Source organism: Calliphora vicina, chromosome 2, assembly GCF_958450345.1.
Source record: "Calliphora vicina chromosome 2, idCalVici1.1, whole genome shotgun sequence".
Taxonomy (NCBI): Eukaryota; Metazoa; Arthropoda; class Insecta; order Diptera; family Calliphoridae; genus Calliphora; species Calliphora vicina.
Genome location: NC_088781.1, coordinates 37,473,824 through 37,500,741, shown reverse-complemented (window position 1 = coordinate 37,500,741; position 26,918 = coordinate 37,473,824). Strand labels below are relative to the sequence as shown.

The 26,918-nt window shown below is 28.4% G+C and overlaps 3 protein-coding genes across 3 annotated transcripts; all 3 read right to left on the bottom strand.

Moving 5' to 3' along the window:
• Positions 1–1,987: 1,987 nt before the first annotated feature.
• Positions 1,988–6,248, bottom strand: LOC135951284 (angiopoietin-related protein 1-like). The gene is made up of 8 exons (XM_065500901.1): positions 6,170–6,248; positions 5,991–6,103; positions 5,404–5,526; positions 5,251–5,345; positions 3,146–3,233; positions 2,960–3,076; positions 2,269–2,898; positions 1,988–2,200 (listed from the first exon to the last, which is right to left on the bottom strand). The coding sequence occupies exons 1-8, from the start codon at positions 6,221–6,223 to the stop codon at positions 2,098–2,100; spliced, it is 1,323 nt and encodes a 440-aa protein (XP_065356973.1). The 5' UTR covers positions 6,224–6,248; the 3' UTR covers positions 1,988–2,097.
• A 2,879-nt stretch (positions 6,249–9,127) lies between these two features.
• LOC135951519 (angiopoietin-related protein 2-like) lies at positions 9,128–10,345 on the bottom strand. The gene is made up of 4 exons (XM_065501181.1): positions 10,279–10,345; positions 10,087–10,203; positions 9,395–10,027; positions 9,128–9,336 (listed from the first exon to the last, which is right to left on the bottom strand). The coding sequence occupies exons 1-4, from the start codon at positions 10,296–10,298 to the stop codon at positions 9,231–9,233; spliced, it is 876 nt and encodes a 291-aa protein (XP_065357253.1). The 5' UTR covers positions 10,299–10,345; the 3' UTR covers positions 9,128–9,230.
• Positions 10,346–10,429: 84 nt separating this feature from the next.
• Positions 10,430–23,025, bottom strand: LOC135950391 (uncharacterized). The gene is made up of 6 exons (XM_065499938.1): positions 22,949–23,025; positions 12,746–12,813; positions 12,586–12,650; positions 10,814–10,904; positions 10,627–10,743; positions 10,430–10,550 (listed from the first exon to the last, which is right to left on the bottom strand). Exons 1-6 carry the CDS (start codon positions 22,994–22,996, stop codon positions 10,430–10,432), a joined length of 510 nt encoding a protein of 169 aa, XP_065356010.1. The 5' UTR covers positions 22,997–23,025.
• Between the last annotated feature and the right edge of the window lie 3,893 nt (positions 23,026–26,918).

The window sequence follows — 26,918 nt, the reverse complement described above, 5'->3', positions numbered from 1 at the left end:
TAAAAAATTTAAAAAAGGCGATTTTTCACTATTTTTTTTGGGAAAAAAGTACTTTTATTCTTTTTAAGTTATCTAAAAAATTTCTAAGAGGATGTATAATGAATTTGTACTGCTTCAGTTATGATTATTAAACAGTTCTTTCTATATTGGATACATCTGTTGTTCATTCCACAAAAGAAAACTGGAGAAAATCGGGAAATATTTGGAACCGCGGTCATCAAAAAACTGGAGTAGGGTGGGTAAAAATGTTGAAAGCTGTAGGAGATAATTGATTCGTAGCTATCAATTTATGTAGTCTCGGCAAGAAGATTCTACATGTGTAATTTAGGAACACAAACGAAGAAATAGGAACATTTTTAAAATTGAACATACCCGAGGTGTCCTACTTTGGGGACCCCTGGTCCCGCTCCTGGTCCTGCTCTTGGTAGGCTCATGAGGTCCAAATTGAAAACATAAACTCAACTACTCCTTTCATTTCCTTTTTTTGCATGTGAAATTTCATTCATATCGGACTGAGTGTTTTACAGATTTACTTCCCTCTTTTTTGTTCTCATACCACTGTGGGCCGTTAAATTCATATTGATAATGCATTTTCATAAGAATATTTATGTATAGAAATTATCTAACTTAACTCGTTAGTTTAGCGATTTAGAGGTCACTTTACTAACCACCTTTTCGATAGTATTTAAAACATAGATAATTGGCATTTTGCCAAAAATAGTACAATTTATTTTTTATATTAAAACTTTAAGGTTTTGGGGGGGGGGGTTAATTAAATTTTATTCACCCCCTGGATCCGCTCCTTTAGAATCTATATATATAAATATGAGGGTATGTTTGTTGGTTTGTTTGTTTGAAGTCTACGGCAAAACGTCTGATTTGTACCTAGAAGGAACTATAAAGCGTCCTATACAAAGTAAACAGTTTTTAGCCAGTATGGTGTGAACTGTATTAGTGAGAGGTTCAACAGATTACACGATTTATTTGGTTACCATTGTACGTAGTTCAGTTGAAAACGGACGCAATTGGATTAGTGGGCGTGGCAACCCCATTCAGAGAAAACAGCTATTTTCAAATACAGTGCAGTCGCGATAATATGAAGACCCTAATATATGAACACCCCAAAATATGAACACTATTTTACTTCCATGGCTAATCTAAAATATGAACTTAGTGCAAAACCTTTAAAATATGAACAGCTTATTTTTGTTTTTTTAACGGATTTTATCTATCTTCACAGAGTTGATATCTAAATCAACAAGGTAGTGGCTAAATTCCAATTCAACTGCATAATAATTTGGTGATTTCACTGGCTGTTTGTTTGGGAAAAATGTTTGTAGATGGGAATTAGATGCCAATCGCAAATATGAACAATCTTGTAAAAATGAACTGGCCTGGTTTTAATTAGTTCATATTATGGCGATTGCACTGTATCTGGAGAATTATAAATACTAAAGTCTTTCTGCTTTCTACAAATCAATTTCCTATTACTACACGAAGTTTGGTTAAAAATGGGCGGTATCGGAACAACCTCCCATACAAAGTATAGTTATTTTTGAATATCTAGAGAAATATTATTTCGAATATCTTCAAATTTAGTCTGAATCACTTCCTTATTATTATACGTAGTTTGGATGAAAACGGGCGGGATTGTCTCTCCACTATACACTAGATAGTTGTTATTGAATATCTGGAGAATTGTAACTGTTAAATCCTCTAAAACTTGGCATGAGTTATTTTTTAAATGAAATCAAAATGGGTGAAACCAAGTAATTAGTTGTTTTACAATATCCGAATAACAGTAATTTCGAGAGCCTTAAAACTTTGTTCAAATTACTTGCTGTCAGTGTCTGAAAAAAGTTGGCTTGGCCCTCACATACCGAGTAAATATTTATTATCGAATATCTGCACAACTATAATAAATAGTAAGAATCTCGAAACATAGCTTCACAAAAACATAAAATCGAAACCATTTATAATAACACAATTTTAATGCTGAACATTCACATTGAATTTTTATTTTTTACCTAAATGATATTGACAAATTTTGTTTAAACATACATACATATGTATTACATATGTATGTATATAAAATTTTTAAAAACTTCGTATCATAAAATACATGATTTTACAATTATATACTCTTGACTCCTTACTGTCCCACCTTACACCGGCTGATCCATATAGACCAGTAGGTTGTCTGAAATGTAAGTTATAACGATTAGCTGGGAATATTGTTTAATAGCAATTCTAAATTAAATAACTTACGCATATCCACAATTATCATACCACCATCCGCCTTTTAAAATCTTGGCACAATTTGATTCAGTCGAATCATTATCATAATCGATGGTGCTAAATTTTTCACCCGTATAATATGACATACCATCTACAGCCGAGCCATCATATGTGCCTAAAGATTTTAATTTATATATTTCCGTGGCATCTCCTACTAAAAAGTTATCATACAAGGCATAACTAGACACCCCAGAAGCACTCTCTAAATGAACATATAATAGCTGCCGACCATTATTTTTGATGAGAGCATTTAAATTCTGCAACCCTATCCAGTATTCGCCCTCCACATTACCAAATCCATTTACGTAGTCAGACCAAGGTCGTGTAAAATTTTCCGAACCATCAAAGCGTCTTAAAATATGCATCCAATTACCACCAGCAATTTCCATGTCACAAAATACCATAATTTGTTTTGCTTTATTTCCGGGTAAATATATTTTGTAATAACCGCTCTTATGAGTGCACTTGGTAGCTGCTTTGCAATCTGTTGGTTCAGAGTCCGGTTGGCAGTGCTCTTTTTTAAATTCTGGTAACTGATCAATACGTACATCAAATAATGGTTTCTTATCGTAGGCTTCGGAAGCTATAAATTTAGATAATCTAGAAAGCAATTAATTTTGTTTTGAATTCTGAAGGCAAATTCACTAATAAAATTATTTACTGTGTTGTGATGTGATCAATGCGTAAATTTAAATCATTATTTGATTTACTTTCGGTTTCCTTATTTTTTACTAATTCTAAATACTTTTCTTCCAAATCGATGTACTTTTCCTTGAATCTAAAATATAAAATAGAAGTGTGATTAAAACAATTTTGAATTAATTTTAATTATTTCACGATCAGATACCTTTTCTCCGATAACGTTACAGTATTTAATTCATCCAATAAATTTGAATAATTTCCTTTCATTTCTGATATTTCCTGTACTAAAATTTCTTGTAAAGAAAGTAAATGTTAAAAATAATTTTGGGAATCTTTCATCCATTCGGTTGCATGCTTGTTTTACTATATCCATTATTTCTTTTTTTTTTTGTTGGGAGAGACAAACATTTTCGACAAGGCATCGGTCCTTATATCTTCCAAATTTGTGACAACTTGGTACATAGTAGTGTTCTTTTTTGTTATGAATACATTTAATTGACTGTTCCGAACTAGTTAGTGATTTTATCCATCAGTTAGTGTGACAGCTAGCTACTAGGGTATTCGAATTATTCGATTTTTCTCTTGTTCGAATAAAACGAATAATTCGAATAAGTGGTTTTAACTTGTTCGAATAATAATAATAATTTAAAATTAATCGAATTATTCGAATAATTGAAATTTTTTTAAAAAGTAAAGAATGAAGTTTTGATGTCGGCTTTTTAATATTTTATTGTTAAAGAAAAACAAAAAATAACGTTAAAGTTAACAATTCAAGTATTGATAATGTTAAAAAACATTCAAAAACAAAGTCCATCATTAAATTTTCAACAGAAATATTCTGATCAGATTAACTCCCGAACAATATACAATTGTTTTGTAGAAGCAAACCATTTAGTTTCCGTTTTGGAGCTATGCTTTAAAAAGTTTGAGCTAGTTGGACATGATCCTGAATTCAAATACAATATAAACGTATTAAGAACTTTTTAATGTCGTTCATTAATTCGGGTTTTAATTATTCCTTATTAAGTTAATTATTCACTATTTCTAAATTATTTATAACATATTGTATTATACATCAAGCTCTATCAACGTTGCCGAATCTTTGCTTAATAATGTGGTCTTGGGAAATTACACAATAAAGGGAATCTGTCCAAAGTTTGATATCATTGCCAGTGAACGTGGCTAATTTGAAGTTAGGCAGTGCATGATGACGCATTTACAAATACGATAAAAATGTATTACCATATTAAACAAAGATTTTCATGATTTTCTTGCACGTTACGTTAGTTTGTAATATTTGTATTTATCATTCGATTTATTAAATATTTTGAAACACTTACGTACGCGGTTAATAACATCACTTATATACATATATTTTAAGATCATGGCCTTCATCTATTTCAATATAATCATTATAAATGTCATCCTTAATATCACTTTCGACGACCGTTTAAAAATCACATTATCCATCACATTCAACTCCACTTTAATCTAAATTAATATTTTGATTATTAATTGCGTTCTTCTAATATTTCGCCAGCTAAATAACAAATATTTTATTTCGTACCTTTTATTTTCATTGGTTCAAGTCCTAAGTTAAAAATTTTGAAAGATTTGTTTTTAGAATTGTAACTTCTTGCAGTAATATTTATATTTTTATAGAAGGAGCTATCGAAACACTCATCTACAGTGATCGAAAGTCCCTTTGTCGTTAGTTATTTGTCGAATTTCAGAAAAAATACAATGTTTGTCAGTCATTATTACTTATTTAAATTTGAAATTATGAAAAATTTTAAGCAATTTAATAAATTTAAATATATATGAACATTTATTCGTTTTATTCGATTATTCTACATAAAATTGTTCGAATTATTCGTTATTCGAAAATGGTAATTTTTAAATTCTTCGAATAATTATTCGTAAGAAATTATTCGATTAATCGAACGATCATTAGTCGAATGAATATCCTACTAGCTACATAAGTAGTTAATTGACTAGTTGATCCTTTTTGATTATGATAATGAAAAAATTAAAAAAAAAGTTTGAAATAACAATTTCCATGCAATAGTTTTATAATTTTTAGTTTTGTTATCATAAATTACAGAACACAATGGTAAGATTCATTAGCTTTAATATATTATTAAAAATGAGTCTATCAGTTCGTTATTATCGTTAATGTTAGCTATTTAAAACCCACATTTTAAGGAGATTCTTAAATTTTATATGGATATGGAGAAATGGTTTGCCAAATATTATAGAAATTAGAAAAGATAATTGGAAATGCAAGCAAGCAGTTAAATTATTACTTACTCTGCTGGGATTCTAATTTTTCAATTTTACTGTTCAATTGAGTTTTTAAATCATCAAACGATTGTTTATCCACATATTGCTGTTTGTTTTTAGAACTGAAAAGTAGCATTGTTTTAAATTGTATAAATGTACATAATTTGTATGATTGCTTACTTATCTGTCAATGGATCCAAACGAGTATTTAAAACATCAAGATATTGTTTAACAGCACCTAAGTTTTCAATAACCTGAGCTTGAAATTTGTTATCTATAAACGAGCCACCATCACTGGGATTTCTTAAAAATCAGAAATATGTAGTCAGTATTATGTACATACATACTTATATGGGGGATTTCATGTCAAGTGAACAAACTTTTGAAATCGTTATCTTCACATCGGGATGAAATTTTCATCAAGATCGTTCAAGAACTCTCTGAGTTAGAGGGTGCCAAAATTTGACGTGTAACTTATTACCTATTGTTCTTAGCAAAATGTGTGCCAAATATTTTAGATAGCTATTTCATCAATCTTTCGAAAAAAAAAATATTAATAAAAAATTTCGCAAAAAAATTTTACAAAATGGTCCCTTTTTTGAATTTGCCAAAAACAAAATCAAAAATTGGTTCCATTGACATGAAATCCCCCATATACATATATTTGTTTAACAACTTTTTATAAAATGTGTACTTCTATCATAATCAATTTTTCTTGTTTTTTTAAATTTGAATATTTAACCTAGATTCGTTAAAATTAAACTCACTTTTCACTTACAGCATCCAGTCGTACCTTCAATATATCAATAGATTTTTTAACACTTTCTATCTGAACAAAAAAATTCAAATACATTTCTTCGACAGTGTTCATCTCAGAGCTCTGGAAAAAAATCACACCAAAATTACAAATATTGAAAATTATTTTAACATTTAATAAAATTCTTACCACCCCACCACACATTATTATGGACACAATAATAATTAAGTAATTTAAATACATCGTAGTAATGTTGTTGAAGTGAAGGTTAATTCTCAAATGGCATATTTTTGAGACATATTTCGAATTGCATTCATGATGAATAATTAACAAAAAAATCAGAGATGATAAGAAACTAATTTCCGTTTAAAAATAATTCTGTTATCAGCATTTAACTAACGAATTAACAGGAATGCTTTTTGCAACAGTATTGCCTTTATACGATCACATTTTACGACACACATCTGAAACGTTAACGACAATAAAGCTAATCTGATCTGCTTGTAGACCCAGAGAAAAAACATGGTTACGACAACTACACTGTATTCTTTATAACAATATCACTGGATCACTGTAACAGAATTATTTTTCAAACAACTAAATAATGATAACTATGCAAACATATTGTATTATTTACAACCATTTAACCTTACAAATAACCATTAATTGTTAAGTTTCTATATGTGTACCCTTAGTATGTTTAGGATGCAAACATAATATGTTTACTTTTAAAGGTTTTGAATTAGAGTTTACTGTTGGTATTTGTGTAACCTTTGATATTTTTACAACTTAACTTTGAGTGTCTGTAAATCTTTTTCGCTCTATAGTTTTATTTATATAATATAAAAAGTCTTTCATTAAGAACTTCCGAATATAGAAATTCATAAAAAACAAGTAAGAAAGTATGGTCGGTCAAGCTCGACCATATAATACCCTACACTAAGTAAATAAGCAAAAACATTTTTCTTTTAAAATATCAATAATTTATATTCGTGAGTGATTTTCGGAACTGGGCCTTCTATGGGAGCTATGATCAATTATGGACCGATCACCATGAAATTAAGTAGTGTGATTTATGTCTATATGAAAATTATTTATGTTGAATTTTATATACCAATATTTTTAAGAGAATTATGCACGTTAAAGTGATTTTCGGAAGAGGGTCTATATGGGAGCTATGACTAATTATGGACCGATCGTAACAAAATTTTTTGACATGAATTTCGTATATGGGGGATTTCACGTCAAGTGAACCCACTTTTAAAATCGATGTCTTCCGATCCGAAATTTGCACCAAGGATAGACCTATTGGATAGTAATTAAGACACAATTTTTCAACAAGATCGGTCAAGAACTCTCGGAGTTAGAGGGGGTCAAAATTTGACATTTTGGCCAAACATGTGATTTTTCTCATCCATGTAACTTACTACCTATTGTTCTTAGCTGAATGTGTCCCAACTAGTTTAAATAGCTATTTCTTCAATCTTTCGAAAAAAAAATATTTAAAAAAAAAATAAAAAAAATTTTAATATTTTTTTCCCGAAATCAAAAACTTTTTTGACTTTTTTTTTCAAAATGGCCCTTTTTATACCCTTCACTTTCGTGAAGGGTTCCGTTTGTAATTTCCACAATATAATTTTCCGACCCTATAAAGTATATAAGTTCTGGATCCTTATAGATAGCGGTCGATTAAGCCATGTCCGTCTGTCTGTTGAAATCAATTTTCTGAAAACACCAGATATCTTCGGGATCCAAATTTTCAATAATTCTATCATACTTTCGAGAAGTTTCCTATTTAAAATCAGCAAAATCGGTCCACAAATGACTGAGATATGAGGAAAAAACCAGGACAAACACGATTTTTGCCCTATTTTTACCTATATCTGGATTACTAAGTCATTAATATAGACAATATGGATATCTAATGATAGATATTTCAAAGACCTTTACGTATATAAAACCATTGTAAGATGGACCTACAATGGGTTTAAAAACCCGAAAACAATATTTTTTAAAAAAACCCAAAATTTTTTTTTTTAATTTAAAAAAAATAATTTTAAAATTGATAAAAAAAATTTAAATTTAAGAAATTTAGAAAAAAAAATTTAAATTAACAATTCGAAAAACACGTTTTTTCCAAAAAATTAAAAAAACAACTTTGGGAAAAAAAATAAATTTTGTTTACCTAAAAATATTTAAAATTTGTATTTTGAAGTATAATTTGGTGAAGGGTATATAAGATTCGGCATTGCCGAATATAGCTCTCTTATTCGAACGTTTTTCCAAAATGGGCCTTGTTTTCAAAATTTTTTTTAAAGTTGGTTCACTTGACGTGAAATCCCCCATATACAAAACTTATTTGGAGCCAAATCTGTGTAGATACATATATAAATTAAACAATTATGACCTATAAAGTCCAATTTCGGGAGGACATTTATATGGGGGCTACGTGAAATAATCTACCGATTTCAGCCAGTTTCAATAGGCTTGGTCCTTGGGCTGGTTGTATGTTCATGTAAACCTTGTGCGCAAAGTAAAGGTCGCAATTTATCTATTGAAAATGCAAAAATGAAAACAAATTTTTAAATTTATTATCAGGATTCCCAAAAAAGTTTTGAAAAATCCCAAAAATGGATTTTTTTAGTTTTTTTGTCTATATTATCCATACCAGGGGCAAGGTTATCGGAACTCTTTACAAAGTATTTAAGAACATATTTGATCATCTAAAACGGGTTACTATATTATGATATCGACATGCGATTTGAGGAATTTTATCCTAAAATTGAATTTTACATACAAAACATGCGTTTTTTGGATGGACCTGGTCCACTCGGTATCAAAAATTTTATTTAAAATATTTTATGAAAAGTTAGACTTTCAGATAGTATAAATTTATTATACATTTTTTTAGAAATTTGTTAGATATCTTAAAAACAATAAAATTAGTTTAAATTATTAACGTTTAAAGCGACTACTCTATAGATTATTTAGCGACAATTGTTGAATACTTTTCAATAATTTTCTTTATCAAATTCTGGACATTCAAAATTTTTCAGACAATTTTTCATAAATCGCTTAAAACTTATTTTTTAAGATACAAAATTTAACATAAATATGTTAAATTTAAAAGCGAAACATTCTATTAAATTTCGATGAATAACAACCATGTAGGGCTGATACAAACAAGTAAGTAGAATTTATTTTTGTTAAAAAAAAAATCATACATTTTGTTAAAAGTTAACTAAAATATTTAAAAACTTCGTATCATAAAATACATGATTTTAGAAAAATATGTTACTGATTTCTCGTTTTCCCATCTCACACCATCGGTTTTTCGATAAATACCAGTAGGTTCTCTGAAATTTAAATTGTTGGTAACCATTAATAGTGAAAATTGTAAACTAAATAACTTACGCAAATCCACATGCATTATACCACCATCCGCCTTTTTTATTCTCAGCACAATTGCCAGATTTCAATTCGTCATTATCGTTGTCGAAGGTGCTAAATTTGTTATTTAAAAATTGCGACATCGCATCTACAGCTGATCCATCGTATGTGCCTAAAGACTTTAGTTTGTATATTTCAGTGACATCTCCTACTAAAAAGTTATCATACAAAGCATAACCAGTCACCTCTGAAGCATTCTCTAAATGAACATATAATGCCTGTCGACCATTTTTGTTAGTGAGGGCATTTAGATCTTCCAAACCTATCCAGTACTCGCCCTCCACATTACCAAATCCATGTACATAGTCAGACCAAGGACGTGTAAAATTTTCCGAACCATCAATTCGTCTTAAAATATGCATCCAATTACCACCAGCAATTTCCATGTCACAAAATACCATAATTTGTTTTGCTTTATTTCCAGGTAAATATATTTTGTAATAACCGCTCTTATGAGTGCACTTGGTAGCTGATTTGCAATCTGTTGGTTCAGAGTCCGGTTGGCAGTGCTCTTTTTTAAATTCTGGTAGCTGATCAATACGTACATCAAATAATGATTTCTTTTCGTAGGCTTCGTAAGCTATGCAGTTCGATAATCTAGAAAGCAATTTTTCGTTTTAAGTTGTGAATGAATATTAGCTAATTAAATTATTTACTGTATTGTGATGTTATCCATACATAAATTTAAATCACTATTTGATTTCCTTTCGGTTTCTTTATTTTTTACTATTTTTAAATAATTTTCTTCCAACACGTTGTACTTTTCCATCAGTCTAAAATATAAAATAGAAGCGTGAACATTTTTTGTTTAAAGTTCTGAATGAAAATTAACTAATAAAATTATTTACTCTGTTGTGATGTTATCCATACGTAAATTTAAATCATTTTTAAATTCTGCATACTTTTCATCCAAATCAATGTTCAATCTAAAATATAAAATAGAAGCGTGAACATTTTTTTGTTTTAAATTCTGAATGAAAATTCCTTAAAAAAAATTATTTACTCCGTTGCGATGTTATCCATATGTGAATTTAAATCATTTTTCAATTTACTGTCGGTTTCTTTATTTTTCATTAATTCCAAATACTTTTCATCCAAATCGTTGTATTTTTCCATCAGTCTAAAATATAAAATAGAAGCGTGAACATTTTTTGGTTTTAAATTCCGAATGAAAGTTCGCTAATAAAATTATTTACTGTGATGTGAAGTTATCCATACGTAAATTTAAGTAATTCTTAGATTTGCTGTTGTCTTCTTTGTTTCTTATTAATTCGAAATACTTTTTCTCCAAATCGATGTGGTTTTCCATCAAACTATAATGTAAAATAGAAATGTTATCCAACTACATAATGTTAAATAAAACTTATTTCATTATCAAGATACCTTTTCTGCGATAACTTAACAGTATTTAATTCATCCAATAAGTTTGAATAATTTGTTTGCATTTCTGACAGTTTTTCCTGTAGTGAATTTTCTTGTAAAGAAAGTTATAGTTAAAAATAATTTGTTGAACCTCTACCTATTCGTTTTCTTTGCTCGCTTGTTATACATATCAATGATATTATTTTCCTTTTGTATTGGAGGAAGACAAACATTTTCGACAAGGCATCTTCCTGACATCATCCAAATTTTTAAATTTTATGGTTATACAAAATTTTAAATTCTAAGGCAATTTTAAATTCTCTTTGGATTGGCTTTTATTTAAGTTCCGAGTTCATGTTTTATATAAGAATGTTGAAAAATCTGTCAGTTTTAGTTGTACACAACATGTTAGCCGATTCCCCAATATTAAATGAACTAATAAGTAAATTCTATTACATAAACTATGTATGTATATCTACTTATTTTTCAAGCAAAAACCTTGAAAAAACTTGACATGACTATTGATAATTTTTGGGAAAAGATTTTAAAAAAGTTTATTGTGACAATCTTTTATATTTATCTTAAGCGAATGATTAATAAAACAATTTCAATCAATCTAACTTACACACAGTTACTAAAGTATACGTACGATCGACTTTTTGGTTTTTTTTTTAAAAATCTATATATTTTAAAATACAAGGCTTGACTCATTCATTCACTCACTCACTCATTCCCTGGCTCATCAGTCATGAGGGAGTGAGTAAATGAATGAGTCAGGATTTGTATTTTTAAATATATAGATTTTTTTTAAAAAAAGCCCAAAAAGTCGATCGAACGTAAACTTTTGTAACTGTGTGTATTTTAAGATAATTTTGACAAATCAATTTTTGTTTTCCTCCATCCGTTCCTCTATCTCACAAGAAAATAAAAGTGGAATAAAATTGAATTAATCTATATCGACAGAGTTCACTGGGTTTGACATTTGTGTTCAAAAAGTCGAAAATAGTGAAACCGAATTCAGTATAGAAACTTGTTAGTTTTCGTTCGACTTGTTGTTGAGTCATCGTTTGTATAGAAGTGGGATTAATGAAACACAGATTAGGTTTCATTCGCTTATAAGCGATGTTATCTATGGAAAATATTGTTTTTGCCATTTTGACAGATTTTTTTTTTGTTTATTTTTGTACTATGTCTTGGAGACTTGGCCAACTCGATTTTAAGTAGCAACCTAAGTTGGACTATAACGGATATAGTGACGTACACTTATGTAAGTTATTTGGGTGCTACCGAAAGTTGATTTCAACAAGGGTAAAGGGTAAAAAGAAATGAATTTCGACATATCCTTATTATTATTCTGTTATTGTCCGAACTGTTTTTTTTTTTTGATGACACATTATAATAGCTAATTCCCAAAAATTTATAAAATTGTTCAACTATTTATAAAAATATACACAAATATGCAAATGAATATTTCCCCATTTTAAATTCTGAATTTTATATAACAAAAGCCTTATACATAGGTGAAAATACATAAAAGAATTTCTAGAAATAAAACAACGATTTATTAACTAAAATATGATACTCAAAATCAGACTATCAGTTCAAATGTTATCATCAATTTCACTTGAGGTATTTTGAAATGATATTTTGAAAACACTTCGAGAAAACCAAACAATAGAGAATTTTGAAATATTGGAGAACCTACAATTTGTATTGATTCAAACTGTTTTTTGTGTCTATTAGATATGTTCAATACAAGCCAAGAATCCAAAACACAATTATTTCATACTTACCCGGTTGGGATTGGAAATTCGCCATTTTAATGCTTGTAGAACGAGTGTTTTGCTTGCCTAAAACACTAAAAAATTAAGCTTTGTTTATTAGAATCCATAAAATAATACAGTTTATACTGTTTTTATATATTTGTACAAGATTTGTTAAAATCAGACGCACCTATCATAAATTCGTTGTATTGTGGCAGGAGTTTTATATTTTATTTCTAAATCAAGCATAGAAGAGCTCTAGAAAAATCGCAAAAATATTAAAAATATTTAAAGTTATTTAAATATTTAATAAAATTCTCACCACACACATTATTGTGGACACAATAATAATTAAATGTTTTAAATACATCGCAGTGTGCGATATATAATGTTGTTGAAGTGAAGCTTAAAACACAAGTGGCTTATTTTTGGGACTTTTTAATAGACGTGAGAAATGATATGAAACTAATTTCAGTTTATAAATAGCTTTATTATCTGCATCTACCTAAAGCATTTGTAGCAAACAATAACAAAAGTAAAATTTAATCTACTCAGCTTGTAGAATGACTTTAGCTCCTATGAATAACACATATTCCGCTCTTTTTATGTTTAAGCTGTACGTAATTGTAATCAAATATGATTATGAAAATCTGCTTTTGCTGATATCAAAAAATAGTTGATGAGCAATTTAATTGCAACAACTGAATTTGTTGCCACTTGAATGATTCGATAGAATACACATGTAGTTTTTTTCGGATCTAGTCAGAAGATCAAATATTCGTCAATGCCTAATCTTATACATATAGCACTAGCAATATAAACGGGCTCCAATTGTTGTGCATTTTGTTTAAAAGCATTTATCTGGCTCAATCGATTTTATTAATTTTATATTTCATATAACTAGAAAATATTAGTGGAAAGTTTCAACTTGGTAGATTCATGCATTTAAATGTTATCGGGATAAAAATCTATACTGAACCAAAATTTTACACCGTTTAGTAATTTGTATCCAAGAATCGTACTACAAGATTTTTTAAATATTGGTCCATAATTCGGCATAGCTCCCATATAAGGTCCACTCTTGTTAATAGCGTTGTTTATATGAAATTCTACAAAAATAGCCCTTAAATACTTAGGACCATAATAGGTCATAGCATCCATATATTAAACCAAAATAGTATACAGATTAGTAATTTGAATTCATAAATCATAATACTGAATTTTGTGAATATTGGTCCATAATTGGCCACAGCTCTCATATAAATACATAAAAATCACGTTTAAATATTTTATGACAATCGAATCATAATAGGTCATAGCTCCCACATAAGTCGCACAACCAAATATTTTGAAATTTGTCTAAATATATTTGTATACCCTTTTTATACTCTGTTTCTTTACTTGAGGTTAAAAGGGAAAAATGTTGATCCAAACGTATTAACTAATTATTAAGTATATAAATTGTTAAATTTCGCACGTTCTAATATTAATTTCAATTATAAATTGCAGAATTATATAAAATTTTTTGTACATTTGAAATAAAATATCTTCTGCGTAGACTAGTCTTTCTAACAATTGTTATATCATTTCAGTTGTTATACCATCATATTTAGGTGGAGGGTATTTAAGATTCGGCACGGCCTCAAAAAAAAAGCTTGGGTCTTTTTCTTTAAGACCTATTTGGTCCCTTAGTGGGATGCGAGTGGGATATCTATCAAAATAAATATTTTGTAACTCACGAAATACAATTTTTGAAATTTTTTTGCAAAATCGAAATTTTTTCCAATATGGATCATTTTTTAAAAAATTTTTTTTTTGCTCAAAACAAAGCTTAGGTCTTTTCCTTTAAGACCTATTTGGTCGCATAGTGGGATATCTATCAAAATAATGTATATATACATAATTATATTTTATTACAATTGACATTAAGGTTAGCAAATAAGAAATATATAATGTACCATTTATTACATTAGAAACTAATATTGGATAGACTAAATATATAGTGAATCATAAGATAATAGAATCAATGAATCAATTTAAATGGAAAACTTGTTACTTGATCAACTACATAACTAGTTATTTTAACATGAACGGGTACCAAGTGACCTCAAAAAGTCTGTTACAGAGACATATCATAGACAGTCCAATAATAACACAAGTTTACAAATCAAAAATTTTTGTTTGCTCATGGAATGAAACTTATATTTTTGAGAAGAGCTAGGGACGCTAGTTAATTGACCATTTTTTGTTTCCCACCTATACGTCAAAAATTTGAGATATATGGGTTTTTATTTTTCACCTGCCCTGAATACTACTAATGCATACTGTAGTGTACCGAATTGTAGTAATTAAGTATTTACATCGTTTTTGGGTACTCAACACTCTGGCGAAGCTACTAGATACATTCAGAGTTGTATTCTTTTGACAAATTCCAAAAAAAAATAACGGGAATAAAATAAATACTATTTAAAAGTACATCTTTCCTGTAGATAAACGTTAATAAATCGCTATTAAATACAAAACTCTAAAGTAAGTACTATTTTAAAATGTCTTCTAAAAAGTTTAAAATAAACCCATACCATTTTTGTTTTATTTGCGGAAAAATTATTCAATCAAATCGAGGTTTTCCTATAACACAAACACTGCAAAATGCTTATTTACATTAAAAAATTTCGAAAAAGCTTTAGATAAGACAAAACCAGCATTTCAATATTTATGCAGCGTGTTCCCGAGTCTTTCTGAGGCTAAACTAAAAGAAGGGATATTTGTGGGTCCTGAAATAAGAAAAATTTTGGTTGATACCAAATTTATGTGTCTGTTAATCGATGTTGAAAATGCAGCATGGAATTCTTTTAAACTTGTTGTTCAAGAATTTTTGGGGAATAAGAAAAGTCAAAATTACAATGATATTGTTGCGAATTTATTACATAATTTTGAACTGATGGGTGTAAATATGTCCTTCAAAATTCACTTTTTTACATTCTCATGTGGATTTTTTCCCGGAAAAACTCGGACACATGAGTGACGAACATGGAGAGCGTTTCCATCAAGATTTGAAGTTTTTCGAGAGGAATTATCAAGGTTTTTGGGATCAGAATATGCTAGGAGACTACTGTTGGATTGTCGTGAGGGAGACAAATGAAAATAATTATAAAAAGGGGACTAAAACACTTCACATTTAATTTTTTATGTCCTAATTTAATGTAAATTTTTATATGTTTCGTTTTAAATAAATATCTCAAAAGTTTGACGTCCAGGATTTTTTTTAATATTTTTTCCGAAGTTAGAAGACCTATATACACAAATCCCCATATGTTTCAATTCATGAGCATAAACCTTGTAAACTAGTGTAACCAGAATTAATTCTGGTTGGAAAAATTACTACATTCTAAAGTGCAGTACAAAATAAATGTTTAGAGTGACTACACTCTAGATTACTTAGAGACACTAAAGTAACAATTGATATCACGCTAGGTTACATGGGATGTCAGTATACTTAAGCAAAAAGAAAATAAACTGTATGAGAATTATACTAACACAATTTGTGTAAAACCAGTTTGTACGAATTACTAACAAAAAAGTGCAGTACAAAATAAACGTTTAATCACAATTGCGCATGGACCTCTTATTCATGACGTGGGCATTCACAATTTTTCAGAGTTCCCATACAAATCTAAAAAATTATCACTTATATTTTTAAAGATATAAAATTCAGCATAAATAAATTAAATTTAAAAGCGAAACATTCTATTAAATTTCGATAAATAACACACATGTGGGGCAGCAAGTAGTATTTATTTTTGTTAAAAAAAATCATATATTTTGTTAAAACTTAACTAAAAAATTTAAAAACTTCGTATCATAAAATACATGATTTTAGAAAAATATGTTTTTGGTTTCTCGTTTTCCCATCTTACACCAACGGTTTTTCTATAAATACCAGTAGGTTCTCTGAAATTTAAGTTGTTGGTAACCATTAATAGTGAAAATTATTTAACAAAAATTGTAAACTAAATAACTTACGCAAATCCACATGCATTATACCACCATCCGCCTTTTCTATTCTCAGCACAATTGCCAGATTTCAATTCGTCATTATCGTTGTCGAAGGTGCTAAATTTTTTATTTAAAAATTGCGACATCGCATCTACAGCTGATCCATCGTATGTGCCTAAAGATTTTAGTTTGTATGTTTCAGTGACATCTCCTACTAAAAAGTTATCATACAAAGCATAACTAGACAACCCTGAAGCCTTCTCTAAATGAACATATAATGCCTGTCGACCATTTTTGTTAGTGAGGGCATTTAGATCTTCCAAACCTATCCAGTACTCGCCCTCCACATTACCAAATCCATGTACATAGTCAGACCAAGGACGTGTAAAATTTTCCGAACCATCAATTCGTCTTAAAATATGCATCCAATTACCACCAGCAATTACCATGTCACAAAATACCATAATTTGTTTTGCCTTATTTCCAGGTAAATATATTTTGTAATAACCGCTCTTATGAGTGCACTTGGTAGCTGCTTTGCAATCTGTTGGTTCTGAGTCCGGTTGGCAATACGTACATCAAATAATGATTTCTTTTCGTAGGCTTCGTAAGCTATGCAGTTCGATAATCTAGAAAACAATTTTTAGTTTTAAGTTCTGAAATAAAATTAGCTAATTAAATTATTTACTGTATTGTGATGTTATCCATACATAAATTTAAATCACCATTTGATTTCCTTTCTGTTTCCTTATTTTTTACTATTTCTAAATAATTTTCTTCCAAATTGTTGTACTTTTCCTTCTGTCTATAATATAAAATAGTAGCATGAACATTTTTTGTTTAAAGCTCTGAATGAAAATTAACTTTATTATTTATTTACTCTGTATTGATGTTATCCATACGCAAATTTAAATAATTTTTAAATTCTGCATACTTTTCATCCAAATCGATGAACTTTTCCTTCAATCTAGAATATATAATAGAAGTGTGAAAATGTTTTGTTTTAAATTCTTAATGAAAATTCGCTAATAAAATTATTTACTGTGATGTGATGTTATCCATACTTAAATTTAAGTCATTTTTCAATTTACTGTTGTCGGTTTCCAAATCGTTGTACTTTTTCGTCAGTCTAAAATATTAAATAGAAGCGTGAACATTTTTTTTTTTAAATTCTGAATGAAAATTCGCTAATAATATTATTTACTGTGTTGTGATGTTATCCATACGTAAATTTAAATAAATTTTCAATTTACTGTGGTCGGTTTCTTTATTTTGCATTAATTCCAAATACTTTTCATCCAAATTGATGTACTTTTCCGTCAGTCTAAAATATAAAATAGAAGCGTGAACATTTTTTTTTTAAATTCTTAATGAATATTCGCTAATAAAATGATTTACTGTGATGTGATGTTAGCCATACGTAAATTTAAATCATTTTTCAATTTACTGTCGTCGGTTTCCAAATCGTTGTACTTTTTCGTCAGTCTAAAATATTAAATAGAAGCGTGAACATTTTTTTTTTTAATTCTGAATGAAAATTCGCTAATAATATTATTATTTACTGTGTTGTGATATTATCCATACGTAAATTTAAATAAATTTTCAATTTACTGTGGTCGGTTTCTTTATTTTTCATTAATTCCAAATACTTCTCATCCAAATTGATGTACTTATCCGTCAGTCTAAAATATAAAATAGAAGCGTGAACATTTTTTTTTTAAATTATGAATGAATATTCGCTAATAAAATGATTTACTGTGATGTGATGTTAGCCATACGTAAATTTAAATCATTTTTCAATTTACTGTCGTCGGTTTCCAAATCGTTGTACTTTTTCGCCAGTCTAAAATATAAAATAAAAGAGTGAACATTTTTTGTTTTAAATTCTGAATGAAAATTCGCTAATAAAATTATTTACTGTGATGTGATGTTATCCATACGTAAATTTAAGTAATTTTTCAATTTACTGTCGTCGGTTTCTTTATTTTTCATTAATTCCAAATACTTTTCATCCAAATTGATGTACTTTTCCGTCAGTCTAAAATATAAAATAGAAGCGTGAACATTTTTTTTTAAATTCTGAATGAAAATTCGCTAATAAAATTATTTACTGTGATGTGATGTTATCCATACGTAAATTTAAGTAATTTTTCAATTTACTGTCGTCGGTTTCCAAATCGTTGTACTTTTTCGTCAGTCTAAAATATTAAATAGAAGCGTGAACATTTTTTTTTTAAATTCTGAATGAAAATTCGCTAATAATATTATTATTTACTGTGTTGTGATGTTATCCATACGTAAATTTAAATAAATTTTCAATTTACTGTCGTCGGTTTCTTTATTTTTCATTAATTGCAAATACTTTTCATCCAAATCGATGTACTTTTCCGTCAGTCTAAAATATAAAATAGAAGCATGAACATTTTTTTTTTAAATTCTGAATTAAAATTTGCTAATAAAATGATTTACTGTGATGTGATGTTATCCATACGTAAATTTAAATTTTTATTTGATTTACTTTCGGTTTCTATATTTTTTGCTAATACTAAATGCTTTTCTTCCAAATCATTATACTTTTCTTTCAATCTAAAATATAAAATAGAAGTGTGAACATATTTTGTTTTAAATTTTGAATTCTGAATTTACTCTGTTCCGATGCTATCCATACGTGAATTTAAATTATTTTTCAATTTAATGTCGTCGGTTTCTTTATTTTTCATTAATTCGAAATACTTTTCTTTCAGATCGATGAACTTTTCCGTCAGTCTAGAACATAAATTAAAATAAAATTCTGAATGAAAATTCGGTAAAAATAATTATTTACTGTGTTGTGACGTTAACCATACGTGAATTTAACTCATTTCTAGATCTACTATCGGTTTCTCTATGTTTCATTAATTCCAAATACTTTTCTTCCAAATCGATGTACATTTCCGTCACTCTAAAATAAAAAATAGAAGCGTGAACATTTTTTATTTTAAACTCTAAATAAAAATTCGCTAATAAAATTATTTACTGTTTTGTGATATTATCCACCAAAAAAAATAAATAATTTTTCAAATTACAGTCGGTTTCTATATTTTTCATTAATTCCAAATACTTTTTATCCAAATCGATGTACTTTTCCGTCAGTCTAAAATATAAAATAGAAGCGTGAACATTTTTTGTTCTAAATTCCGAATGAAAATTCGCTAATAAAATTATTTACTGTGATGTGATATTATCCATACGTAAATTTAAATAATTTTTCAATTTTCTGTCGTCGGTTTCCAAATCGTTGTACTTTTTCGACAGTCTAAAATATAACATTAAATAGTGAACATTTTTTTTAAAAATTCTGAATGAAAATTCACTAATAAAATTCTTTACTGTGATGTGATGTTATCCATACGTAAATTTAAGTCATTTTTCAATTTACTGTCGTCGGTTTCCAAATCGTTGTACTTTTGCGTCAGTCTAAAATATTAAATAAAAGAGTGAACATTTTTTGTTTTAAATTCTGAATGAAAATTCACTTATAAAATTATTTACTGTGTTGTGATGTTATCAATACGTAAATTTAAATAAATTTTCAATTTACTGTGGTCGTTTTCTTTATTTTTCATTAATTCCAAATATTTTTCATCCAAATCGATGTACTTTTCCGTCAGTCTAAAATATAAAATAGAAGCGTAAACATTTTTTTTTAAATTCTGAATGAATATTCGCTAATACTGTGATGTGATGTTAGCCATACGTAAATTTAAATCATTTTTCAATTTACTGTTGTCGGTTTCCAAATCGTTGTACTTTTTCGCCAGTCTAAAATATAAAATAAAAGAGTGAACATTTTTTTTTTAAATTCTGAATGAAAATTCGCTAATAAAATTATTTACTGTGATGTGATGTTATCCATACGTAAATTTAAATCATTTTTCAATTTACTGTCGTCGGTTTCCAAATCGTTGTACTTCTGCGTCAGTCTAAAATATAAAATAAAAGAGTGAACATTTTTTGTTTTAAATTCTGAATGAAAATTCACTAATTAAATTATTTACTGTGTTGTGATGTTATCCATACGTAAATTTAAATAATTTTTCAATTTGCTGTCGTCGGTTTCTTTATTTTTCATTAATTCTAAATACTTTTCATCCAAATCGTTGTATTTTTCCGTCAGTCTAAAATATAAAATAGAAGCGTGAACATTTTTTTTTTTTAAATTCTGTATGAAAATTCCTTAAAAAAAATTATTTACTCCGTAATTACATACTCCATACGTGAATTTAAATCATTTTTAAATTTACTGTCGTCGGTTTCTTTATTTTTCATTAATTCCGAAAAATTTTCTTCCAAATCGATGTACTTTTTCTTCAGTTTTAAATAAAAATTTTTCAATCTGAAATATAACATTTTTTGTTTCAAATTCTGAATGAAAATTCACTAATAAAATAATTTACTGTTTTGTGAAGTTATCCATACGTGAACTTAAATCATTTTTAGATCTACTATCGGTTTCTTTATTTTTCATTAATTCCAAATACTTTTCATCCAAATCGTTGTACTTTTCCGTCAGTCTAAAATATAATATAGAAGCGAGAACATTTTTTGTTTTAAATGCTAAATAAAAATTCGCTAATAAAATTATTTACTGTTTTGTGATGTTATCCACTAGAGAATTTAAATAAGTTTTCGATTTACAGTCGGTTTCTTTATTTTTTACTAATTCTAAATACTTTTCATCCAATTCGTTGAACTTTTCCTTCAAACTAAAATGTAAAATAGAAGTGTTATCAAACCAGTTTTAAATAAAACTTATTTCATTATCAAAATACCTTTTCTCCGATATCTTAACAGTATTTAATTCATCCAATAAGTTTGAATAATATTCTTCCATTTCAGAAATTTTTTCTTCCAAATCGATGTACATTTTCGACAGTCTAAAATGAAAAATAGAAGCTTGAACATTTTTTTTAAATTCTAAATAAAAATTCGCTAATAAAATTATTTAAAGTTTTGTGATGTTATTCACTCGTAAATTTAAATAATTTTTTCTTTATTTTTTAAAACGCTATTAGATTTAGTTTCGGTTTCTTTATTTTTAACTAATTCTAAATACTTTTCATCCAATTCGTTGAACTTTTCCTTCAAACTAAAATGTAAAATAGAAGTATTATCAAACCAGTTTTAAATAAAACTTATTTCATTATCAAGATACCTTTTCTCCGGTAACTTAACAGTATTTAATTCATCCAATAAGTTGGAATAATTTTCTTGCATTTCATACATTTTTTCCTGTAGTACAATATCTTGTAAGGAAAGTAATTGTTAAAAATAATTTGTTGAACCTTCTTCCTATTCCATTGGTTTGTTTTACTATATTATTAGATATTTTATTTTCCTTTTGTATTGGGGGCAGACAAACATTATCGACAAGGCATAGGACCTTGCATCTTCCAAATTTGTGAAAACTTGGTATATAGTGGGTTCATTTATGGTTATACACAATTTTAAGTTCTACGGTAATTTTAAATTCTCTTTGGATTGGCTTTTATTTAGATTCCGAGTTCATGTTTTATATATAAGTAGTTGAAAAATCTGTGAATTTCAATTGTATACATCTTGTTAAACGATTCTCCAATTTTTAATCTCTAGTTTAAATATATTTTTTAAGAAATACATTACATAAATAATAAGTAAGAGTGCTAAATTGGGCTGTTTCGAATCTTGTATACCTTTAACTAAGTATTTTTTATTTTTCTTGTACATTTTTTTTATCTTTAATAGTTATCTTAAAGTAATAACTATTAAAGATAAAAAAAATTTACAAGAAAAATAAAAAATGTTGATGAAAATAAATGGTGAAAAAAATTTCACTGAAAAAAAGGGAGCTATATTCGAATCATTCGATTATAGCCTAAATTTAGTCGATACTACCAAATAATAATAAGGATTTTTTTTAAGCCCGATAGAACTTGCGAAGGGGTTATAGTCTGTATAGTCTGGCAAGACATCATGAATAGATTGACGTTAAAACAACGTCAATCTAAATCGCTAAAATTTTATTTAGCGATTTTGGCTTAACAGATGAGATCAATCAACAACTACAGACTCCATTACGTCCAGCAAAATGCACCGTTTAGTGCACCATTTTACTGTCTACATTCTGAAGATGATGCTTATGAAAAAATATGCTTAGTTTTTTAAAATTCATACAAAATGTACTAAAAACAGGTTATGCTGTTTTTATATATTTATGTATTTATATTATGTATATAAGATTTAAAATCACACCCACCTTTCAATAAGTCCTGCTTCCGCATTTTGCTCTCCTTCACTATTAATCATATAAGAGCTCTAGAAAAATCCCACCAATATTACAAATATTGAAAGTTATTTAAATATTTAATAAAATTCTCACCACACACATTATTGTGGACACAATAATAATTAAATGTTTTAAATACATCGCAGTGTGCGATAGATAATGTTGTTGAAGTGAAGCTTAAAACACAAGTGGCTTATTTTTTAGACTTTTTAATAGACGTGAGAAATGATAAGAAATTAATTTTGAGTTCAAAAATAGCTTTATTATCTGCATCTACCTAAAGCATTTTCATCACACTTCTCAAACAACAACAAAAGTAAAATATAATCTACTCTGCTTGTAGAATGATTTTTTGACGTATCTCCTATAAATAAAACATATTCCTCTCTTTTTATGTTTAAGCTGTAAGTAATTGCAATCAAATACGATCGTATAAACCTGCTTTAGCTGATATCAAAAAATAGTTGATGAGCAATTTAATTGCAACAAGTGAATTTGTTTTTTAGTCATTGCTCCCATATAAGTCCCGATGTACTTTAACGTACATAAATCTCCTAAAAACATTGGTACACACATAAAATTCAACATAAATAACTTTCATAAACACACAAATAACACGACCTAATTTCATGGTGATCGGTCAATAATTGGTCATAGCTCCCATATAAGACCCACTACGAAAATTGAAAAGAAAAATATTACTTAGTGTAGGGTATTATATGGTCGGGCTTGACCGACCATAATTTCTTACTTGTTTGTTAAGATAATTTGAAGATATTTATGACAAAATTCATGGTGATAATAATTAAAAAAAAAAAACATATGGAAAATTCGTACGTTCGCGACCGGTACTTAAGCCAATTAAACAAAAACCAATAGACATATTTTATTGTGTAAATATCGGATAGAGACCTACATTAGTACACTTTTAAAATAAATTAATTGCTTTTAAATAATCCGTTCCATTTCGCAGATTTTTTCAATTCACTACTGTCAGCTAAAGTTGACTTATATTTTGCGTACGTTCGTTACCACATGTTTATAACTATCATTATGAAAACATAAAGTCGATGGAATCCATCTTTTGCACAAAACATAGAGCTACCAAAATGCTATCGAATTGCAAAAAAAAATGCTAGGAAAAATTTTTTCCTATATTCTTTAAACATCAAAAGCGTACGAACTTACGTTCGTTACTCCAGGAAATGCCCACATATAATCTGGGTGATCATAAGATTATAAGGCGATCTAGCATGTCCGTCCGTCTGTCTTTGTGTTAAAAACACGATAGGGCGCAAACAAAATGAGCTAGCTGGCTGAAATTTTCCACAAATACTGTTGATAAGGCTTATTTGGACAATATCGGTTCATGATTTCACCTAGCCCTCAGACAAATGACCACCCGAAATATTTCAAATAATTTAGAGTTAACGGTATTTACGATTGTATCGGTAAAGGAATTTTAGCGGTAACGGTAATTGCAGTTATTTCGGTAACGGTCATTTCAGGTTAACTACCGTAATGGTATCCAACTTTTTACATTTATTACCATTTAACTTGAATTATATTTATCTTAAAACTCAATTTTTTCTACAAATATTACTGTTAGTACTTTAACACTGAAGTCACAAACTGTAAACAACATAAACAATATATTAAAGAAAAGTGACATTAAAAAGTAGACATGGAGCAGGAGTGATATTTTTTTTCTTGCACATCATAGGAAATAGCTACAGGAAACCAAAATAAAAACATCAACAGTAAGAAATTATATTTAAGCTACCCAGCAGATTCCTTATAAACAGTAATTTTCATTAATTTCTGATCACTTGGCTGACTGCAAGTTATATATTTTGGACGGGGTTAAAATGTTGGATAATACAAGTAAATGCAATCAAAAGCAAGCACATAACGTTTTCACTTACGAGATAAAGTTGTCCACCAGTGACACTAAACAGTGTGAACATCCCACAATCTGATCACGTTACATACCTTGGTATTCATTTAGACCATTGGTAGGCAAATAGAGGCATTTAATTTGTGTGCATGTTTGGGTAAAAAATAAAATATTCGCAACAACATCAAGCAAATGAATGAAATGTGTGTATTTTTACGCGCTAGGGCGTAACTCTTTTATTCACATTCGGGTTGTTTGACGAAAATCATCGTAACCTGAACAATATGAACTCCTACCATGGATTTAGACAGACGCCTTATTTGGCGTCGGCACATAGAATCCATGAGGCTCCACATGAAACTAAAAGCTTCAAATTTACACTGGCTAATCCACTATCAATCGAAATGAATCCTTAACTGCAAAGTCATCCTGTATAATACAGTCTTAAAGCCAAATTCAATAACAGTATAGATCTTATACTGAGGGAATAATCCAAAATTCTTAGAACCATGACGAGAGCTCTATGATACATAAGAAATGTGAACATCCACAGATACTTAGAAGTACCTTTGGTCAAGAACGAATATAGAAAAACTCATGAAGCTTATTTGTTAAAATTACATCATCATCCTAATCCACTCGCAAGGCTACTTACAGTAACTCAAGACAGATCAAGGCTGCGTAGAGCTGATTTACCACACATCTAATTCCCAAATATGATTCTCCACTGAGAGAACAATAATTGTTTAGTTTTAAGATTAAATTACTTATTGTAAGGCCTAGACAAATAAATCTTGTTAAAATTGTTTTCCAAAAAATAGGGTTTTCGTGCACTTTTGTTGTATAGGACGAAAAATTGTTTTTTTTACTTTTTTTAAAATAACTTCCAGGGACTCCTAATTTTTCAATAACAATATTTTGTAAAGTTGTAGCCACGGTAAATTTGAATAACTCTTGTGAACATATCAATTGAATCCGAACATATCTAGGTATTCTAAATAGCTGTCAAAAATCACTTTGTAGCTTAAAAATTTTAGTTTTTTACTATTTTTTGACTCTAACACAAACATTTTTTGTTAAGAATGTATGTTCGAGTGTATACTTCTCTATTGTGCTGGAATAACGAAGAATGGCCAAATCATTATCGGTATGATCCGGGCGCATCACTTTATCCAATCTTGATCACGCAAGACCGTCTTGATGCAAGATATGAAATAACATTAAAATTTTTGAAAGTGGGCAAGGTTTGTGGAGCTCCTGAAGAGTAAATATAAGCTTTTTATATACGTTTTTGATATCGGCGGAAACTTTATGACTTGGAGATTGACATTTTAGTGAAATCAATTAATTTTATGTTCTTTCGGACGTATTTTACCGTAAAAACTAACAATATTATAAAATGGTGATTTTCCATCAAGAAAAATAAAAACTTTGAATTAATGTAAAATTTGAACAGTTACAGATATCACAATAAAATTTGGAAGTAATATAGACCTAAATGTTCTTAAGTTCGTATGGCATTACTAACGTTGCCATTCTTTGTTTTCAAACATCGAAATTCCTAAAACGGGGAAAATGTGTTCCAAAACCCGAGTTTTTTTCGAAAATAGCCTACTTTGACGTTATTTACAGTACGATAGTAAAAACGTTTTGTATGAATATAAAAAACATATAGGGCTATACAAATATGACGAGTTTTTGAGGATCGGTGCTTTGCGTTTTTAGAATTTTTTGGATAGGGCTGCGGGGTACAATGTCCGCTTACGTTAGTCAAATTTTACTTTATACGTTTTTGCATTAAGTTCTCTTTCCAGGTCATAAAAAAATTTATATAGCCACGAAGAAAATTAGTTTTTTATAAAAGAAAAAATATCGGGACTTTTTTGGGAAAAAACTTAAAAAACACACGCATACAAAGTTGAAATATATAAAAAGATGCTTCAACTTTGGATGCGAGTATCTTTTTATGGGGACGAAATAATTATCAGGTTTGTTTTATTTTATTTAGAATTTTGTCGCAAATATACGCCATATATATAAAAAATAAATTTCGACCTTTCGTTGGCCCATCATATATAAAATACAAAAAAAAGATCGAGCAAAATTTAAAAAAAAAAATTAAACCTAAATATATCTTGAACAGATAAAAGCATATTTTTGAGTTCT

What these genes read in the sequence shown, in the direction of transcription:
- LOC135950391 (XM_065499938.1), bottom strand. Translation starts at nt 22,996, where the DNA reads ATGTATTTAAAACATTTAATTATTATTGTGTCCACAATAATGTGTGTG. An exon ending in GAATTTCCAATCCCAACCGG is followed by an intron (nt 10,905 to 12,585) that starts GTAAGTATGAAA and finishes TTTCTTTACAAG; the next exon opens with AAAATTCACTACAGGAAAAA. An exon ending in ATGGATAACTTCACATCACA is followed by an intron (nt 10,551 to 10,626) that starts GTAAATAATTTT and finishes TTTATATTTTAG; the next exon opens with ACTGATGGAAAAATACAACG.
- LOC135951284 (XM_065500901.1), bottom strand. Translation starts at nt 6,223, where the DNA reads ATGTATTTAAATTACTTAATTATTATTGTGTCCATAATAATGTGTGGT. An exon ending in TAATAATGTGTGGTGGGGTG is followed by an intron (nt 6,104 to 6,169) that starts GTAAGAATTTTA and finishes ATTTTTTTCCAG; the next exon opens with AGCTCTGAGATGAACACTGT. An exon ending in TATGATAATTGTGGATATGC is followed by an intron (nt 2,201 to 2,268) that starts GTAAGTTATTTA and finishes CTTACATTTCAG; the next exon opens with ACAACCTACTGGTCTATATG.
- LOC135951519 (XM_065501181.1), bottom strand. Translation starts at nt 10,298, where the DNA reads ATGGATAACATCACAACAGA. An exon ending in ATGGATAACATCACAACAGA is followed by an intron (nt 10,204 to 10,278) that starts GTAAATAATTTT and finishes TTTATATTTTAG; the next exon opens with ACTGATGGAAAAGTACAACG. An exon ending in TATAATGCATGTGGATTTGC is followed by an intron (nt 9,337 to 9,394) that starts GTAAGTTATTTA and finishes TTTAAATTTCAG; the next exon opens with AGAACCTACTGGTATTTATC.